Below are 22,507 nucleotides of genomic sequence, written 5' to 3' on the forward strand. Positions count from 1 at the left end.
TATTTGCCCAACCTAGCTGACATCTCACGCCCACTCAAAGACCTGCTCAGGGTTGGTAAAGCATGGGTGTGGAGTCCAGCACAGGAAGTGCTCTTGGCAGAAATACGTCTTTCATACTGTTCTCGCACACTGACAGATGACGAAACGAGTTATGCACAAAGATTGAAAAGGAGTGTTTGACTGTGGTCCGCGGGCATGTGAAGTTATTCAACATTAGGGACAGTGATGAAGTGTCACTTTGTTGTCAACAAATAGTCGTGAGAATGGAAAAATGCATGGCAAAAGCTGAGTATGTGTCCTTGCCAAACTTATTGGGGTATAGCTGACACTTTCAAGACAGTCTACTGCACCACCTGGAGACAATTTAGCCGTCAGGTGACATATTGGCCATGGAGGAAGCTACACAGGCAGCATGGACAATGTCAAGTTCATGTCTGGATGAGGTTAAAGAGTGTACAAAGATGACTCAGAGGTAGATTGTGATGCATGCACAGATACGGACTCCCATTCCTACCGACTCCACCATTCCCTAGTCTGAGCTGAGGAAACAGACATTTTTTTCAAAAAAAATTTGAGGACCTTTACAGTTATGTTGTATAGCAGAAGTTCACACCATACATTTAGTACATTATACAATATATGTCTTATGCTAATGAAGCAAGGTGTTCCACAATAACTTGGCCAATGTTGCTGAAGTAACTGAACGCTCAATACTCTCTTCAGATTAGTAGGCTACTTGTTGCCAACAGGATACTTTATGGCTTTTGAGAACAAGAGCGTTGTTTAACACCCGTGTTACTGCTCTCTGACTACTGACATGACATCACATCAAATCACTTTAACATCTTATTGCAGAGGATGCACTAGGATTGATTAGGATTTAATATTGCCAAACAGCTTCTTGCACAAATAGATGAATTAGCTAGATTAGGCTACAAATTGTGGTGTGTGTGTGTGTGTGTGTGTGTGTGTGTGTGTGTGTGTGTGTGTGTGTGTGTGTGTGTGTGTGTGTGTGTGTGTGTGTGTGTGTGTGTGTGCGTGCGTGTGTGTGTGTGTGTGTACACGTAATGATTGCGCAATACTGCTGATGTTTCAGTTGCATTATCAGTTACATGGATGAAAAGTTACACAATGAAAAGAGATAATATTATTGCTCAGTCCTGTTCAGTGGCCTGTTACAAAACAGGTAACTAGTTTAGCAATTGCTTTATTTTACACTCCACAGAATCAACAGGCGGTGAAGAGTTCCATTCCAACCATCCATGTATGCGTTTTGTGATGCTGTCCCACCCCATTGTTTATGGTGATTTTGCGTGATCATGAGTTTCACATAGAAACAGGGATGTTGGAAACATTACATAATTAAAGGTGCATATAAACCGCATGTCCTGAATTAAGACTATGAGTCATTCATTCTTTTCAAGTGCCAACCCGATCTTTTAACGTGCCTACCACAGCAGCCCAACATGTTGGGGACAATTCGTATCTTCTGATCAATGGTCAATTGCAGTTCCTTTTCCACCTTGAGGATATCCACTTTGGTTTGGAAATGAAATAGTTCGAAAAACACAATATATGGATTCTTGTTTCTTTATCCCGATTCAGTTTTGAAAATGAAATCTGGAGATGAAAACATTGAAACCAGGTAGTAAATCATAGTCCTGGTTCATTATCGAGTCATGATGTCATTGCAGGCAGAATATGCAGCCAAAATGAAAGGTTTTATCATGTCCATAACACCTGTTAAGTATTTAAATTAGACACAATTCCATGGATAAAAGCCTAATGAAACTAGTCTGTGCCCACAGGGTAGGTATGACTGTGCATCAATCTCACAATCAGTGTTGCTAGGTGTACTCTGCCAGCAAACTCTTTATTTTCTCAGATCTCATGCCTGAAGGGCAGGCTATGCACAGATAGATCTGCTCAGTCAGGTTCTACATGTAGCTTTGTTTGAACAAAGGGAACTGTCCTGTTTCATGTCAAAACAAGCTCTCTTCTTCACTCGTGCCCAACACACGCCCCAAGCAAGATTGTGGGAGATGGAGTGCGGATGAAGAAGCAGCCAGTGGGATAGCTCTGTTCTTTTATTTCCGCTTACAAAATGTCAACTCAAAGATATGGCTTGCCATGTATTTAATAAACTTGAACAGAAACACACATGTGGAAAGTTTGAACAGAAAGGTTCTTGCTTCATAGGCTGGCCCCGGTCTCTTACTGTAGCAAACAGGTGAAGATGGAGTCAGGGAGGGCTGACCGACTGCATTTTAACAGGTGGCAGTCTATCAGCCCCAATCACACGGGTGCAACATGTTTGCTGATTGCCACCTGGCTCCAAAATGCCACACCCACTACCTTCCCCCTGCATCTATGGACGTTTTTTTGGTCAAAATAAATAGATAAATAACAAGAAAATGTGCTCCTCGGAGCACAGGTCTCCGCCAGTACTGTTCCTGATTAATCCTGTCTTACCTATTTATGTTACATATTGTCACGTGTCACTTGACCAATGTTAGCTTGACCAATGTTACCTCACTTCAAAAAGCATAAATGGCTTTTTGAAGTGACACACCTATTTATAGGATTTTATTTCGTCATGCGTCCCTCTAGCCAATCAAAAGCATTGGTGTCAACATATTGTCACGTGTCACGTGGAGCTTGACCAATGTTAGCTTGGCTAGGGGGGGGGGGGGACACACAGCGGGACGAAGCGAAAACATACTCTCCGCCTCCGGTGGAGACAATCACACCCAGTGTGAAGTGGGCGGTGTCTTGCTAGCTAATCACAATACTGAATGGAGTGAGTCACAATGTGTGATTCACTTAAAAAAAAACATAAATGTGTTTTTTTTAAGTGCATAGTCCTATTTATAGGGCTATGCACATGTGTCATGTTTCCCTAGCCAATCACAGTCCTGAATAGACTGTGATTGGCCAATCACGGTGCAGGGTTAGGGGGGTACACTGGTGGCCAATCACAGCGCAGGATTTGGTGTGCAAATATCCAAACCTCACATATAGGGGCGGTTTCACCGCCCAAAAATCTGTGAGAAATTTGCCCAAAATAGGGAAGCCAGTGTTAATATAGTTAACATTCAGTTTTAATTGTTAAATTGTGATGTTATCAAACACATATCAGACAGCCTACAGTACTGTACATTTCCCCCCCAAAAGCTTTGTTAGCTTGACCAATGTTACTTCAAAATACATAAATGGCTTTTTGAAGTGACACACCTATTTATAGGATTTTATTTCGTCATGCGTCCCTCTAGCCAATCAAAAGCATTGGTGTCAACATATTGTCACGTGTCACGTGGAGCTTGACCAATGTTAGCTTGGCTAGGGGGGGGGGGACACACAGCGGGACGAAGCGAAAACATACTCTCCGCCTCCGGCGGAGACAATAATACCACCACAATGAAACAAATAAAATCAACAATGACATAAAGAAATATGCTGTATGCCCGTATACGCAAACAAATCAGTCAGCTCCACATATGGGCACAAAAGGGTCATGCCCATATGGGCATATACCGATGACATCAGCGATCTCCATATATGGGCATAAAAGGGACAAGAACTGACGGATACAGAGATCTTGGCACAAACAAAGGAACAAGGACTGACAGATACGGATATCTCCATATATGGGCATAAAAGGGACACAGGTAGACACAGACAGAAACAGACATCGCCATATATGGGCACAAAAGGGACACAGACAGGTACGGGTACAATGGGTACTCTGACTAAGCCTTCGACACTATGACTCAGACATATTGGTCGTATAGGCGGTGCGACATAGCATAGGTGCAGTTATCTTCCTGGAAGATAACTGTTTTGCACAGCTTTTGTTACCACTCTGTAATCTTAGTGTAGTTTTGTGATGTGGTGAAGCCTCAATTTGTAAAATTCAGACACAACTAATAACATAAAATGGTTGTCGATAGCAAATTGGGTATCCTCAATGTGCTCCCTGACCCTGAGCACAAACACTTCTTCTTTCTGCACCAGTCTCATCCAAAGCTGCACACGACTAACCTGTCTCTTCTTGCAGCGGAGTTCTGCCAAGTTCCAAGCTGCTGCCATGAGTTATAGCGCTGCTGCACAGCTGCATCTTATGAGCTCCCCCGCCTCAACATGGCATCGGCGGAGCCGTACAGCCCCAGAAGTCAACCACTGTATGCTGGCATCCATAGATATATAAACATAGATACCTAATTGGCCCCTGCGATTCATTTGGAGCGATGCACAGTGGTGTAAGAAGTACTCAAATCTTTTACTTAAGTAAAAGTATCAATACCACAATGTGAAAATAGTCTGAAGTGCAGTAAAAGTTCGGTATTTAAAATTTACTTGAGTAAAGTAAAGCCGCCTCAAAAGTGTACTTAAGTACAGTACTTGAGTAAATGTACATAGTTACTTTGCACCACTGGCAATGCGTCATCACGGTTGCCATACTTTGTGGGGAGAGCCGTGTCTCCTAATGTATTCCCCACGTTAGTCTATTGAAGAAGGATGTCTCTCAACAATCAAAGTCTCAACCAATTTTAGAAATGTCAGGCATGATGTAGCTATGTTATGATATAGGATACGTGGTTAAATCAAATATGTGGGTTTTCATACAGAAACCTTAACTTACATAGATAACAGAAATGGTTATAAAACAGAAACAAGTTTTCGCTCTGATACTTCTATACGATATATTTCTTGCAGTTATGGCAAGCTTCCCCACATAATATGGGGGTGGCGTTGACATGCAGCCCCACTGGCCAATGATGCGTCTACCTGATTTATGTCTATGCTGGCATCTACCTCAGACACTGCAACTGTTTAAACTGACTGCAGACGGGAGGGAAGGGGAGGCGGGGACATAGATTGGTGAAGCAATAGGAAGCGGCGCTGGAATCCAACCGCCTGGGTTTGGATCCGCCCTTCAAGACCATCGATAGGGCTCGCTCTTTCAGGCTAGTTATTTAGCAACTTCCTGCTGATGTTTTTTTTTTACTGTACCTTCCCAATACTGTACAGTAAAGAAAACATTCCAGCTGTAGTTGATTGATTATTTAACTTGTTTCGACTGACAATCTGTTTGTGTTACCCCATGTCAGAGCGCTATCCATGGTTCTGATAGCTCTGTCTCTACCTTCACAATACAATATCCTAAGTAAATAATTTGACTGTTAAATCCAATGCAACCATTGCATGCCTTATGGTACTGTATGTGGGTGTGTGCTTAATAACCAGTAAGCATGCAATAGGGTCCGTCATAATAGCGCTCACTGGGGCCTGGCTTAACACAGTGTAGTGGTAATACAGCTCAACAGTGTGGAGTCGGAAGTCCCATTCATTTTTGTTGTATCTTCTAAGTAGGTTAGTATTTCCAACATTTACTAAATACAACAATAAAGACAGTGAGCGTCGTTCTGGATGCAACGTGGGTTTGTTTATTCACCGCAGGTCTGTCACATAACTAAGATGCCTTGCATCGCCCTCTAGTGATTATACAGATCAGCACCAACACAGGTGTCAGTATATACTAATGGGTAATCACAATATATGACGATTTTCTCTATAGAGTTTTGTATTATCAGCTATAATGTCATAACAATCCAATGTAGACTTACCATGAGTGTCCTGGTTGTAAAACGATACTACATGCTCCTGTATGTTGTAGGCCACAATGTTGTCCAAAAACACTACCAGTCAACAACAATATTTTACCACACTATTAACAATAAAAACACTTTTATAATGACAGAAATTACAGTTATAAAAATCTAAACGATTGTTTGTTTGGAAGCATCGGAGAGAATATGATTAATATTGAAGCAACTATACTTATAGTTATATATGTACAACCTATAAACCATTGTTTATGGGAGAAGTAGTTCCTTCAATCTTAAATATGTATACCTTCACCTTTTTAGAGTTTTATCATTCTTTTTATGAACGGAATCAAATATTTTATGGTCATAACTCATCAGGACACTGCTTGGCTTGATTCCGGGCTTAAAATTCTTAATATTAGAATTTTCTAAAACGTCCATTGGGAAAATCAATAGGATTTTTACTTCCGACTCCAGCACCGGTTAAAAACATGGCAGCCACAGCCGAGCTCTCCACCTATGCCAGGCGGGGACCTGGCATTTGTCTGTCTACATATAGAGCCACATACCATTCCTACACTGAAAACACACAGTTGTACATTTCCACCGACAATCTCGCCTGACAGGAGCGCCTGGCATTTACACACAGAACACTTGTCTGCCATGTTTATTCAAACTCTCCGTCTGAACATATCTGTCAAAGCCGCACATTGTCTCTCGGAGCGTGAAAGTTCTGTCAATCACGAGTCCTACTCCAAACCATTTATCGTCACATCATGTACATGAAAGAAAGAGGAATTTGGTGAGAAATCAATAACAAATACCTAAGACATGGATGAATTTGGCAATTTTATTACTAAGGGAAACAAGAGTCTGATGTATATCTACAGTATATAGCTTGTATCTGCTATTTTCACTACTTTTGTGTGACGCTTGTATGATGATGTAGGGCATTAATTTACAAGGAAACATAAAAAGTTGAAATATGGAGATGCAAGGTTTCTGCCTGACAGCAATGAAAATGCTACTGGACCGTCCCATCTTGCTTTTACATCTGTTGTGGTTCTCAAACAGTGTGCCAAAGCCAGTGCCAAGGCACACTGGTATGCTGTGAGACAAGTCCAGGTGTGCCTTGGTATTTTGTGACTTCCATATATAAATATTTAGACATTAATATTTTGTACTAAACAAAGAAAACCACACTAATAATAAGTTGCTCAATACTTGGCCAACATGTCAGAAGTTAAAGCCTAAACTTATCTTCACCTCTCTGTCCCATCATGAGCCATTAACTATCTCTAGAGCAGCATGTTTGCACTATGAGCACTTTAGCACGTGTGAGCATGTACATAAATACAGAAAGAAATATTTTTCAAGTCTCTGTCTATCATCACAGGTTTACAGGTGCAAAACAGTGGGTGAAATTCATTTTTGTGCAATCTCCATCGTACACTCTGAACCCTACTTACACTCTCAGAGTTACAGACTTGTACAGGTCCATTTGGAACTTTGAGAACCAATGAACATAGAGTCTAAAATATGACAATGAAGGAGCGTGTAAGAGAGAACTGAGAGAGCAAATGTACAAAGGGAGGTACCACAGCGCGCGCACGCGCACACACACACGCGCACACACACACACACACACACACACACACACACACACACACACACACACACACACACACACACACACACACACACACACACACACACAGTTCTATTCTCTCCAGACAGGAACACCATTAGCCCGATTATCAGACTGAAGCCCACTCAGTGAGTGGGCGGGGTCTATGGTCTGGAGCCAGGCTAGAACACCATATCTTATCACTTTGTAACAGTACTTTATTCATTCCTTTCACTCTGTCACTTTCTTTTTCTCTCTCTCTCTCTCTCTCTCTCTCTCTCTTTCTCTCTCTCTCTGTTCTCACAGAGGATGTAGAGACAGCTAGAGAGAGAGAGAGCGAGAGCGAGAGAGCGAGAGAGAAATTGGCTTGAGCTGAAGTAACCAAAGAAGTAAATCAGTAAATTCAAGCCAACAGTTAACAATATACACCACTGTCAACCACAAGAGTTACGTTTAAGCCATCTGTAATATTAATTGAAAAAAAGACTTAAACTTTTTTTTGACAGCAAGCTGTGTGTATGTGTACTGTATGTGTATGTGTATGTGTATGTGTATGTGTATGTGTATGTGTATGTGTATGTATGTGTGTGTGTGTGTGTGTGTGTGTGTGTGTGTGTGTGTGTGTGTGTGTGTGTGTGTGTGTGTGTGTGTGTGTGTGTGTGTGTGTGTGTGTGTGTGGGGGGGGGGGATTTATCCCCACAGCGTTGGGGGCCCATATTGTATGGAGTGATTTATTTTCAGCAGTATACATTTGGAGCTCACATATTATTGACACGAATGACTAATCCCTCTGACTATGTGACAAGAAATGCAAGTTAATAACAGCAACTTCACTCAGAGAGGCTCTGGCTTAGTGGCCCCCTGAGATCTGGGGCCCCTGGGCCTGCATGGGCCCGGCATGCCGGTTCAGTAATCCACACAACTGCTGGGAGGTCTGTTGTGGTCATTACAGTACATTTGAACTAATATACATTTTACACATTCCCTCTGCAAACTGTGTAGTGAGCAGACACACAGCTTAATTTGTGAATCCAATTATACATGATTTCACATCTGGATGTAGAATTGTGATGCATTATCATCATAGTTTTTTGTGTTATGTGCAGCCCTTTGGGAGCTGATTTGTGATATTGGACTACAGTAAAATTTGACTTGACATGAAGTGACTTGACATTGAACGGAGACCCTTTATTTCAGAGTCTAGTGATTTTCATTCTCATAATATTTGTGACCACTTATAGCATTCCTTGTGTTCCAACAACGGGCAAGATGCAACCTGAGAGGAATGTTTCTCAACTTCATCCTGACAGGATGTTTTACTTAACCATTCTCTAACTGGTGTCCCTATTTTGAGCATGGGCAAAAAGGTTCAAACATTTCCAAAGATGGAAAAAAAGAAATGTATCAAAAATTCAACATGTTTGCCAATCTACAAGCTTACAACACGTTGCGATATGACACGTTGTGAGTTGTAGATCGGATATTTTTACAAGTACTGTATATAGGGGTAATGAACAAAATTAATTGAAACCATCAACATTATTAAAATGTATTTCCGAGTCCAGGACTTTAAACAATAGTTGTATGAGGCCAAACGTTGCAACAAGTTGTATGAGGCCAAACACTGAAACAAGCAGGGACCTTGAATCTATTTGCCAACCCACCAGTACTATCAAGGTATACAGTCTGCCTGTCCTTCAGGTGACACAAGTCAAGGCCATCTCTCTTTCCCTTTCACAGGCACGCACGCACGCACACGCACACACACACACACACACACACACACACACACACACACACACACACACACACACACACACACACACACACACACACACACACACACACACACACCCTCTACGCCATGGAATGAGTTCCTAGAGTTATTTCAGTAACAGGTTACCCTCGGTGATAGACATAACCTCTAATCACACACAATGGGGCGGGTGGGGTGGGGGGGGGTTTCAGTCACGCCTCCATTACACACTCCCCATGAGAGCATAAGTATAAATACCTGAGTCGTGCACACACTGCAGCAGTCAACATTCATCCACACTACCTTACAACCAATTTGCTTTGCCTCCTTTCAGAAGCAGAGAAGTCGTGTTTGTTGTTGTAGCCACATTGTCTCGGATGTAAGCTTTTAGACTGTTCAGTTTGGAATATTGCAATCCTTAAAGGGATCCACACTGGGAATCGACATCTGAGATAGCTGCGTGCTGGTGTGTGTGTGCGTGTGCGTGTGTGTGTAGCACCTATTGGTCACTCAACCAGTTAGTCACCCATCACTGTAACATCTGTCAGATAGGCAGCTGACAGGCAGCTGGTGGAGTTACCACACGATAACCTCTTGCAGTCATAGTTGGAGAGCCGTTGTTGCACGTGGCTGTACTGAAGGTGTGTTACAGTGTGTTGTTGTGTGGAGGACCAGTAACTAGTTTCCTATAGGGTAGCCTATATCTTCCTGTGTAGGATCGTACTCTCCTCATCTTCACCATGATAATAAGCATAGCTCTGATCTGGGCAGTGCTGGTGGGATTATGCTGCTTACTGTGGCTGGCTGTGGGAACAAGGCACAGGTAAGACTGCTTTAAGATTTTTTTTATTCATGTATGAGAAGCTTGTGTTTCTGATGCTGCCTTTAGTTAGATTTAAAATGTATTTCTGTGATATGAGGGTTAGGATGCTGTAGCTGTTAAAACAGAGTCAAAGGTTGACAGATTTGGGTTACTTGTGGTCAAGGGGAAATAAACAGTAGTCACATCCTTAAACCACTTGTCCTGTAAATTAAACACAATTACTTCTGCCAAGTCTTTACAGAAATATTTTAAAGATATCTTCTATACATACGGTACATACATACTGTGTACATACACACACATTATATATACAGTGTATATATACATTATATTATATAAAAGAGAGAGAGAGAGAGAGAGAGAGAGAGAGAGAGAGAGAGAGAGAGAGAGAGAGAGAGAGAGAGAGAGAGAGAGAGAGAGAGAGAGAGAGAGAGAGAGAGAGAGACACACACACACACAGAGAGAGACAGACAGACAGACAGAGAGAGAGAGACAGACAGAGAATGGGGGACAACTATTGAGTAAAATGTTGAAGTATTTATGAAATTATGAGCACTGTTGCTATGTGTATTCAGGATTTAGCTGTTATATATGGTTGTCTATTTTCTGTATGGATGATGTCATAGTCATACAGTCAGCTGAATAATGTTATGAGGGAGGTGCTGCTACTGTTAGTGTTAGTTTTAGATAACTGACTTGATGACATGGAGAAACAACAATATTATAATAAGACTCTCTATTCATCCACCAACCCAATTGGGGATGATTCCTTTTTTTCCTTTAACCTTTTTTTTTTCTAAAATCATAATGGTTATACTGTAGGCAAGAGTCAGCTAAAACCTTCCATAAAATCACCAAGCATGTAGAATTACAATGCTAGCTAGAACAGAAGAAATTGGTTGGATGTTGCAAACATGATAATGAAATCCAGGACAGCTTAGCATCTAAATGAGTTTCAGTTCATTTGGTAATATTTGAATGCTATTCAAGTCAGAGGCAGTTCTGACTTGGTATTGGTGTTCGCAACAGGATTTGTATTGGTGGACTTTTCTGTGTGTTTGGTTGAGTATGACAGACACATTTTCTTGGTTGTCTACCGAACTAATTCACTTTATAGGTGCTGTAATTATGTCATCAGCTCTGATTAGCATTAATAATTTCAACAGCATGAGAGCTTAGGATACTACATTTCAACAGGGAACGTTGCTTTGCACCGTTGCTAAGACAAATATTTTGAAGGGTGTGAGGTTGATTTTGGATGTGAATCCAACTAGGGTGTGTTTCACTTTACACTTCCTGTAATAATGTTATTATTCATTCATTTGTCAATTTACCATATACTGTACCTCTCTCATCTATTTTCTTATACAGCCATATTCATCCTCATCCATACAGCTATTCATTCATTCACATCCTTTAATCGGGTGACTTTATGCAGTGTAGCACTTTAGCGCTTTTACTGACTGAAAGAAGCAGCATACTTATTAATCAGAATATTAAATGCGTTCTCAGGCAACCTGGAGAGCCAGTGGTTGAAAACGGCTGGATCCCCTACCTGGGCTGTGCCCTGCAGTTTGGGGCCAACCCTCTGGAGTTCCTCCGCAGCCGACAGAAGAAGTACGGACACATTTTCACCTGCAAGATAGCCGGCCAGTACATACACTTCCTGTGTGATCCCTTCTCATACCACTCCGTCATCCGCCAGGGCAGGCACTTGGACTGGAGGAAATTCCATTTCGCTACATCTGTCAAAGTGAGTATATACAGTATGTGGCCGTGGAGATGAGTGTTTTTTTGTGCCAGGTTTGATGCTGCTTGTGAGATTCAAGTATTCATTTTTCATTTTCTGTCTATATGTCTGTCAGACATGACTAAATCTCTCATCTTTCTTTCTTTTCTCTGCCACACCTGCCCTTTAGGCATTTGGCCATGAGAGCTTTGACCCTCGCCACGGCCACACCACTGAGAACCTCCATCAGACCTTTCTGAAAACACTGCAGGGTGAGGCTCTCCCCTCTCTGATAGAGAGCATGATGACCCACCTTCAGGATGTCATGTTGAAGTCCGACACACTCAGCCCCAGCACCGAACGCTGGGAGGTGGACGGCATCTTCGCCTTTTGCTACAAGGTCAGTCATGGTGGAGCTTTTGGTGGAAGTGGCTGTTGCATACAGCTAGTGACACAGTAACAGTTTTACAACAGAGCAAAGTGACTCTCCGCCTCAAATCTTACCAGGCTCTCATGTCTCCTGTCCCTCTCTCTAGGTGATGTTTGAGTCTGGTTACTTGACTCTGTTTGGCAAGGAGCTGGGAGAAGATAAGTCACAGGCTCGCCTGGCAGCACAGAAAGCCTTAGTGCTTAATGCCTTGGAGAACTTCAAGGAGTTTGACAAGATCTTCCCAGCGCTGGTGGCCGGCTTGCCCATCCACGTCTTCAAGAGTGCCTACAGTGCAAGAGAGGTTGGTGGAATAGTTTTTTTCCTACCGAAGCTTGGATGAAAATGACAAAACAAACCAGTTTCACTCTGTAGCAGAAGAGGCATCTATAGCTTGCACATAGTACAGTAGTAGTGCTAAGCTTTTTGGTGTGTCCAACCAATGTCTTGTTAGCACAAATAAAAATCCTCCTCTCCTCTCCTCTCCTCTCCTCTCCTCTCCTCTCCTACACTTAAACTCAACTAGAACCTCGCTAAGACCATGCATGCTGACAACCTGTCTAAGAGAGAAAACCTCTCAGACCTGATCTCCATGAGGATCCTGCTCAATGACGCCTTGTCGACCTTCAACGACCTGAGCAAAGCCAGGACCCATGTGGCTCTGCTCTGGGCATCCCAGGCCAACACCCTACCTGCAACCTTCTGGAGCCTCTTTTACCTGATCAGGTAAGGTTCTTCTTTCTGCTGCTGTTCATGTTTTGGTCAGTTGGTCTTTGTTTACATGCTAGTACATTTTGCGTCACATGAAACTGCACAGATGAGGAACTGTAAAGTCGGTAAAATTGAAATAATAATAATAATAAACAAATAAGTATAAATAAGACATGGAAAATAAAAGGCTTAAGTTACTACTAAAATTCCAGTCATAGTAATACTGGTAACAGTCAGTAATAACTGCCTATAGGTTTATATAAATTATATTTTGCCATCTTGAAGTTGGGTGTCAAGAAGAATCCAGCAAAATGTGGTGATTATTGAGGGAAATCTCCCAAAAGAGAGGGAGAGAAACAGTGAGGTCTAAAATGTTAGGAGTTATCAAGTTCAAACAGCTTATTGTGGATATTGTGCAGATAGAGATAGGGAACTGTCTAAGAGGAGATAAATGTTATGTCATAGTTGATGTTTTACAACAGCTCTGTTCTAAAGACAGGAGGGAATTTCCTTATCTTGCTAAACTTGAGTTAGAGAATAGAAGAGAACGTGCTTAGGGGTCACTGGAGGATTTAAAAGTGCTCTGCCTCTGAAATAAAAAGGCACAAACCTCCTAAAAATGATTTACTCTCCCCCACCAAATAAAAACAGTATACTATTTAATATAGCAACAGCATAGCATCATTTATTTTCTCAATTATTATTTGTTCAGTGTAATTAATACAATATTTGTGTTCAATGTCTCTCTTCTATGGATTATAATCACAATACACTTGACGGCAGCCCTACTATAGACTCAAACAAACTTTTTATATGCGCCTGGTGGCTCGGGAGCTTATTTTAAAATAAAATTGTACAATTGAATGACAGGGATCTAGTGACTGCAGCAGGGCATTGTATACTCTGATGTATGCATTCTTATGTACATCTGTGTGTGTGTGAGTGTGTGTGTGAAAATATCTTTGCAGTCAGACTAACAGAATATATTTCTTGTAGGAGCCCAGAAGCAATGAAAGCAGTCCGTGGAGAGGTACAGAGAATCCTGGAGAGTTCCGGTCAAACGGTTGATCACAACAACCCACAGCTGACCATGACCAGGGAGCAGCTGGATAAGATGCCCATTCTAGGTATGTACATATAGCATTATTACACACAACAAGTACAATGAAAGTGTAAACATTGACCCATACAGGTCTTACAGTGATGCATGGGGTCATCTTGGGACCAGTGGTGGACAGTGGTGGAAAAAGTACTCAGATATATATTTTTTTAAAGTAAAAGTAGCAATACCACAATATAAAAATACTCTGTTACAAGTAAAAGGCCTGTGCTCAAATAACATGTTATTTGAGTAAAATTACAAAAGTATTGGTATCAAAATATACTTAAAGTACCAAAAGTAAAAGTACTAAAGTATTTGAAAATAGCAGATCTACAAGCTCACAAAGCGTCGCGATGTGACGCGTTGTGAGCTTGTAGATCGGCTATTTAAAAAAAAAAAGTATAAAATAGGGCTAAAGTGGTCAATGTATGTTTTATAACAGAATAATTTATATCTGCAAAGTAACTAGTAGCTAAAGTTTTCAAATAATTTGAGTGAAGTAAAAGTGCAATATTTGCCTCTGATATGTAGTGGAGTAGAAACAAAAGTATTGAAAATTGGAAATACTCCACAAAAGTAAAAAATACCTCAAAATTGCACTTAAGTACAGTACTTGAGTAAATGTACTTCGCTACTTTACACCACTGGTGGTGGACAGTAACACCACTTTGTCCACCACTGCTTGGGACCCAACGTGGGACCGATTTGTCTGGATTCAGTTCTTAGATTGTTTTAGCAAAGTGCCATTTCCTGAAAGCCTCTAAGCCAGAACATGTTTTATCTCTGTTGCCTTTGCAGACAGCGTCATAATGGAGGCCATGCGCCTGTCCAGTGCCTCCATGAACGTGCGCGTTGCAAAGGAGGACTTCTTGCTTCACCTCGACAACCAGGAGGCCTACCGTATAAGGAAGGATGATGTCATTGCTCTGTACCCACCCATGCTGCACTTTGATCCTGAAATCTACGAGGACCCCCTTGTAAGAAGAAGCATGTTTTCCCTATTGATACAAAGGACACTATCAAATAGAAGTATGAAGAGCCTGATACAATAGCCAGTAGGCTGCAAGAACAAAATACATAATGTCGCTGTAGGGCATAAAACTGCATCTCCATATTTCATATTTTTTAGTTTTTTCATCAATTAATGCCCTATTTTAAACTTTGTTGTACAACCGTAGCACACAAATGTAGCAGAAATTGTTGATCTACAAGCTCACATTGCATTTCAATGCAATGCGTTGTGAGTTTGTAGAGCATCTATTTGTGCTATTTTCTATCATCTTGAAGAATTTTGAAAAAGAAATGGTTATATGCAAAAGAGGTAATGCCAGGTTTAAAGTGATTAAGTCTGTCTGTGGGTTTTAAAATGTTTAATTAATGAAAAGTATTAACCAAAGCTTGTGACTAAATTAGGTACTATATTGGATACAGGTTCTTTTTTACATTTCCTGAAAAGTAACTGTTTTGGATATACAGTACATACACAAATCCCTATGTCAGTCAGTATAAAAATGTTTTAAAAAATACAATAAAAGAAACAATGTATTAACACCTCCCTCATTCCTTTCTTCCAGGAGTACAAGTATGACCGTTTCCTGGATGAGAACAATCAGGAGAAAACCACATTTTATCGCTGTGGCCGTCGGCTTCGTTACTACTGCATGCCCTTTGGTTCCGGCGTCACCAAATGTCCCGGACGATTTTTCGCCATTCACGAGATCAAACAGTTCCTGACTCTGGCCCTGTCCTATTTCGAAATGGAGCTATTGGACCCTGCGGTCAAAGTCCCGGCCCTCGACCAGTCCCGTGCTGGCCTGGGAATCCTCCAGCCGACTTATGACGTGGACTTCAAGTATAAGCTGAAATCCAGCCAAACTCCTCTCACTGTGACATTACCAGAGAGGGAACCACTGAGGTCAATATAAGGGACAATATTCCAAGCGCTAAAATTGGTGATATCTATTACTGTATACCTTTTGTCCACAACTTGAGGGATGGAAGTTGGAACTGTTTTCTGTTCTTTCAGACAAAAGTTCAAGTTGTTCAAGGGAGAAGGCAATTAAATGTGCTTGTTGTACTTTCACTGTTGTGAAAATAGGTGAAGATTCGTCGAAAACAGCAGATCCACAGGCTCATGACGCGTCACGTGACACATTGTGAGCTTGAATATCACCTATTTTAACCAAAGAGATTTGGTGTAGAGGAAAAAAAGGAGGGACCAAGTACAGACCCCGGTCAATGAAGTATATAGGGTTTAAGTGGTTTAGGCAGTACCCTAACCTTTAACCCTCCAATAGCAGAGGTTGTACTCGCTTTGTTGAAGGGCTATTATGCTTTTTTTTGGGCATCCTGGCCTGTTCTCTTTACTTTAGATGTATATAGTATATATTTAATATAAGAAAAGCCAATGAAGAGGTTTTGTATATAAATGCGTAGACTGTGATGTATATTTATGTTGTGTCTGATTCCATGTGTTGCCAAGAGAATATGTCTGCAATATGAGGGGTGAAATAGCCCAAAATCTCACCGTGATGTTTTGCAAACACCTGACAGTGTTCACTGAGGGAACTCTGACTGTAGGTAATGTATTACCTATAGGCCATAGACAGAGTTTGGCCTTGGCCGTTGCTATGACAGCCACAAATGCCAAATGCCAAGTCTTTCTATCAATCACGCTGCATGATTATCAGTAACATTTACTGACTTGACCTTGTAGTGGGAGATATATACTGTAGCTTCTATTGACCTTGAAGCTTAATCTGTGGGTGCCATCTGACCATGGAGTTTACCCTCGCTTCATCGGTAGCTGCCCATTCACTAGTAAAGTAGGAAAGTCCAGTCATTTCATTGGAGTTCCTGATAGCAAGCTAATCCTTGAGTGCATTTCAGTGTACATCTGCCCGTACTAACACTGTGACTGCGCTAGAGAAACAATATAATGACACAAGTTTTATTTGGCTAAATATGACATGCATCTTTCTTTCATGCAATATAGGAGGATTTGGGACTGGCAAATGGGACAAAGTGAAGTTAACAGTGGACTATAATGCACAGCAGTTACACAGAGAGCTAGCTGGCTGTAATTACTGATCAAACTAGCGGTCTTCATTGCCAGAGGAGTTCATCACAATTCATTAGTTTATATATTTTTTCTTGCGCTTTACGTTGTACTTTACTAGGATAGGTGCATTTATCAGAACATTTCCTGATGAAACGACCAAACGTATCTACTGTGATTTTGTTGTTCATTGCATCGGCTGTAGAACCATTATGTTTTTCTAACTGATTTCCAAGGCAGAAGAACCGGTCAGCCTACTTTGCTCTTTCAATAGAGGCACTGCAAAGTGCTGAATGCGTGTCAACAACAGATCGACTCTTAACCGTCAAATGAGTCACATAACTGATGACTTATATATATTTAAACCACTTCATGACTGACTGGTCACAGAACTGTAGACTTGATATTGAAAACGCCGTTTATGATTTGAATATTTCATAATGTTTCACTCTCAACAGTAAAGCGACTGCTAGAATTTCACTGTCATTGGAATAGAACATTGTTCAATTGCCTCTTTTACAATTAAATACAAACCCTGAATTTGTTGTTTTCTTTTCCTTAACTTGCATTGAACATCACACGTCTACAGTGTGTGTGCTGTTACGTTGCATGTAGGGTTGGGGTTACAATGAACAAGTGTCTACTTGTAAGTAACACCGTTTCTGACCATTGCAATTTACACAGTAAAATCTGAGTATGTGAATGGGGCTGCTACTACTGATTTATTTTCTTTTTTTGCTACTCTATTTAAAAAAGTACAAAAATAAATACATTTAAAATAAATTGATTAGTGTTATTTATTTATTATCATTTGTATCAATTAAATCGATTAGTTATATTCATTGTTGCACTCCTAATGCATAACTGTGGATTTTAGAGTGTATAATGTTTTCATCTAATAGCAGTGATACAGTACACAACCAACCACTGCAGTATGAGGAAATCTCTTGCTGAGGAAATCTGTGCTTTTGAGTGTGAATCTACGTCAGTGTGTTGTATAAACAGATATTAAATCAATACATTTGTGTTTTATCTCTAGCGTCTGTTTGCCATTCAGACTCTGTAAATACACTCTACAATGTTTACAATTGTATCTGCACACATTCCACACACACACACACACACACACACACACACACACACACACACACACACACGCACGCACACACACGCACGCACGATGCAATGCAATTAACTTTCAGCTGGCTAAGAGTTAATTTATCCATCCATTTGTAACTTAGAGAGTGTACAAATGTAACCAAATGGACCGGTTAAATTAACACTGTGGAAGACAGAGGCTACAGTATGGGGACATTTGCTCCTATTGGCTCCAACCAACCCCATCCCCAACCCTAAACTGCAGGGAGTGGAAGAAGGAAATACAATCAGAAATACTGCTCAGCATTCACCTCAGCATTTTCTAACTGCATTGCAGTAGCAATATCTCATGACCAGCTGTTTTTCAGGTCGTGAAAGTCAATCTAACAATATTTAACTGGTCTTAGGTTATCAGAGTGGAATTGAACTTAACTTGCTTGACCAAGAGTAAACCCTTCACTATGCCCTTCAGTAGCCTCTCTAGTCCAGACACTGCGAAGCAAACACCTCCAGTATGCTCTACAGTAACCTCTCTATAGACCAAACACTTCTGAACAATCTCAGACTGGGTGGCTATGGACAAATCTAAGCATCCGTCATTTATGTGCTAATTGCCACAGTGGTGTAAAACAGTGGTGATATGTGTAACTGCTACTGTAGAAGTGAGGAATTGAGGAGATTACCACTGTGTGTGTGTGTGTGTGTGTGTGTGTGTGTGTGTGTGTGTGTGTGTGTGTGTGTGTGTGTGTGTGTGTGTGTGTGTGTGTGTGCGTGCGTGCGTGCACGCGTCCGTGCGTGTGTGTACACTGTATGAGGATTGGGGTAGGGTAGGCTTTGACTTTTTACAGGGGGCAGTTCCGAATTGCCGTGACCTGTAAGTGCTCTTTTAGAGCGGTTTTGAAGGAGAGTAAGGATTCACATGTTTTAATGACTGTTGGTAGGGCATTCCACATGTTTGTGGCATAGCAGTAGAACAAATGTAATCCCTTGTTCTAGCCAAATCTGGGTTGAACGTGATTTGTGGCCTTCATGAAGTTTCATTTTGCCCTATCAGCCTGTGAACTCAAATTAGTTTGACACCCCTGGTTTAAGTCACACCTTCTGTTGGTATTGTTGAAGTCTAGTTCTTCCATCTCTAAGATGCAACGTGGAGTTCCTTAGAGTCACCGTTTTCATATCACACAATCAAGGACCTTCACACACGCCATCAGCTTAGTCAAATGACTAATTGCAATTGTGTGGCATGTTTCATTGATTTGTACAAATGACATTTTTTAAGTAATTTAGCAATTTGATTGAAAATGACAATTATTGAAAGAGTTTTAAATATGTTTAATTATTGACATTGAAGTTAAATGTTTGTTGGTTACCTGTCTCCTCTGCAGTGCTGGCAATCCTGTTGATTGGAATGGGCCGAGCACCCCTCCTCCACTGTAGAGGAGGATGGGTGTTTGTTAATGTTATTTAGCATTTTTATTGTATGTGTTTGGCGCCTGAAATTTGTATTGAATTGTATTTATTGAAAATAAGTTTGGAAAGCAGTAAGTAGGTAGGTAGATCAACTCATGGGACTTGGTTTGCCTTTGTATGAGATAATTGATGCCATTTAGAATCCTTGTGCTTGGTTTGTCCCACCTGTTTAAGAGCAGGCATGCTACAAATTATCAAAAGTTCAGTTTGGCTTGAGGCTAGTCAGAGACAATGTCAGGGGAGAGTTGGCAGGGCGTTTATGGAAGGCATAACCTGTAACAGTGTCTTGCGTTCCTGATGTGTTGTTTTTCTTGAATGCAGTTTTCAAGTGTTAATTTCTGTTTCCTATTTTTGGAACATTGTTTTTGGCCAGTATTATATATTTTTTTGTATTTGTCGCCAGTTCCATGGACTGCTATTACGGACCCCCAGCTGCAGATCAAGAGTGTGACTGCGGACCGGGCCTCTCCATGGAGCACCACCGTGGATTTCTACAACATTACACTATACCACTATACTGTATATTATCTTAACATTCTTATATTATACCATTATATCGTCAGTGTCCGGGACGAACCAGCTAACTCCATTTTCAGCTTTTTTTTTTTTTTCATAAATCAACGCTATTGAACACCCTTTACGTCTGTGTAAAAAATCTAAACATTTGAACCAATAAAAAGTATTAAAAAGCGCCTCTGACGAAACCTCCCAACTCCATTGGATCCTCAAACTGTCCGTCAAAAACAAACAACTCCCCCTCTCTACTCTGCTGCAGCCGTTCCACAACACAGAACAGAGCGCGCTGCGCAGTGAGCAAGGAGGAGTATCACGGAAACAAACTCCCCGTAGTCTGTTAAAACTATGCAGTGTACCTGTTTATCAAACTTAGCACTGACGCTAATGTTATGAAAACAAGTAATTATATTTCTAAAATCTATGAAGTGTTTAATGAAGAGAGCAATGTGACAAGAAGAAAGGAGTTGATAGCATTTCTGTCGCGACTCGCGCTAGTTCTACTGAAACTCCAATTCTGTGAACCCCTCTTTGCAAAAGTTATTGTAATATTTAAAGTCCTGTTTATTATTGTTGGCCTATATAAGTGTCATGAAGCATCAGGGCATTAATTCACACGTTGTTGTGATGCATTGTGAGCTTGGAGATCCATTGTTAGCTTTTGGAAATTTGTAACCTTTTGAAACCTCTCCCTCAGCAGCAAGTGGAGCTATTGTTGTTTGGACACCTAACTCCATTTCAGCTTGATTTCTGCTCGTCTGAAACTACTAACTCCACTTGCGCTGGGTAAAGTGTTGATTTACCCGCGATTTGGGTAAAGTGTTGATAATATAATGACACATGCAAGTATCTGACGATATATAAAGTCACTATACCAACTTTGATGAGGCAGTATTGCTTTGTTTTAAAAATATAAGGTTTTCTTCATTTCCTGAAAAACGTATATTTTGTTTTTTCGTTTCCTGAACAATGAGCGTTTTGGAGTTAGCAGTTTCGGGCTGGACAGCAGAGATATACTGTATACACATTATTGTTGTACTATATAATATTATCATACTATCTTACCTCTTTCCGTATTGGACTGAATACTAGCCATTATTAGCAACTGGCTGTGGATTTAATTATACTTTTACTTATACTTTTTTTATTCAATTATTTTTGTCAATTTGGACACAAAAAAAAACAATTTGGTTTTTCAAATTCAAGTCCCGTGTTCCCAGTCCACCCCTCCACAAACAGGCATCAAAGGCTTTAAAAAAACAATATGATCATTGCCCAATTCCCAACACACTGCCCTGTGTCTTTTCATATGCACACCCTGCCCCAAAACATTGTCATCACAATGCACCACACGATGGAGGGAGGTAGGGCGTGCCTCCTGGTGGAGATTAGCACTCTTGTAATAAGTAGAGTGCACCTTAGTAGCTCCAGATGCACCCCAAGGTTTTACTAACGTTCAACATTGCTCAAAGATCTTTAGAACATGCCAATACAGCGACCGGACAACTAGTCCATTATTTGTTGTGCCCATCTATGAGCTGAATGAGTTGTTTGCTGAATCAAAGGCAAACAGTGTCGTATCTAGCTAACTGTTCAGGAGCTGTTGACCAAGGACACAGAAGTTCACTTGCGCGCAAACACATCTCTCTCACAGATTTGGACAACACTAACTCAAGCCATTCTTTGCAGTCACTACCTCTGTTAAATGTACACATCATCATGCATCGTGCACATTAAGGAAATCAGACTATTCCCCAGACGAGAAATAAAATACATGGTTATCTGTGTTATGCTTAACCTGAAGATGACCAGGGTCATCAGGATTAGATAACTTGAGATAAAGTTAAGCATTTACCTGACAGTTGCTACACACAGTGTATTGCCATAAAGCTATGCAAGATTTGTAACCATATTTGTTTTATAAGGGATAGAACATTTATAAGATAAGCCCATCAAACATAGAGTCACAGAGTTCATTTGTGTCTACAGTACAAGCCAACATTAGCATCATTGAACGTGATTCCAAGTCGCAGAGGTCATGCACTTTTGAAACGACTTGGCCATGCTCCCTTTGTTTGTAGCTTTTGGCCTGCAGTGGTGGAAAGTATGTTTTCTCAAGTAATGTGCTAATGCACAATTCTGAGGTACTTTTACTTGAGTATTTCAGTTTTTCTAGAGGCCTACTTTATACTTCTACTCTATTACATCTCAGGGGAAAATATTGTACTTTTTTACACCACTAGAATTATTTGAACTTTAGTTACAAGTTACTTTGCAGATTGCCAGGGACCCATACAAGATTTGTGTTCCAAATATTTTTTTCCAAATGTGTTTGTCGCGATGCGACACCTTGAGCTTGTAGATCGACTATTTTCAAATAGCCGATTCAAGTGGTTAAACTGATCTTGATGCTATATTAACCCTTTTTGCTGGGGACCCCTCAGAACCCCCTCAAGGACATCTGGAGTTCCCCCGAACTGAGAACCACTGCAGTAAAGCACTCTGCACTGCCTTTTAATGTACAGTAGTGACACGTGACTATTGATCTGATTAGGTGTGATTTGTTTTGAAGAAAGACATGCTT

General features: G+C 40.8%; 1 protein-coding gene across 1 annotated transcript; it reads left to right on the forward strand.

Annotated features, from left to right (window-relative positions):
- The first annotated feature begins 9,677 nt into the window (after nt 1-9,677).
- On the forward strand, nt 9,678-17,545 carry cyp7a1 (cytochrome P450, family 7, subfamily A, polypeptide 1). The gene is made up of 8 exons (XM_080439549.1): nt 9,678-9,815; nt 11,328-11,568; nt 11,735-11,944; nt 12,081-12,275; nt 12,498-12,697; nt 13,679-13,809; nt 14,583-14,761; nt 15,359-17,545. The coding sequence occupies exons 1-8, from the start codon at nt 9,733-9,735 to the stop codon at nt 15,707-15,709; spliced, it is 1,590 nt and encodes a 529-aa protein (XP_080295675.1). The 5' UTR covers nt 9,678-9,732; the 3' UTR covers nt 15,710-17,545.
- The last annotated feature ends 4,962 nt before the right edge of the window (nt 17,546-22,507 follow it).

This window comes from Gymnoscopelus braueri (assembly GCF_963280865.1).
Source record: "Gymnoscopelus braueri genome assembly, chromosome: 10".
In the NCBI taxonomy this organism is placed as follows: domain Eukaryota; kingdom Metazoa; phylum Chordata; class Actinopteri; order Myctophiformes; family Myctophidae; genus Gymnoscopelus; species Gymnoscopelus braueri.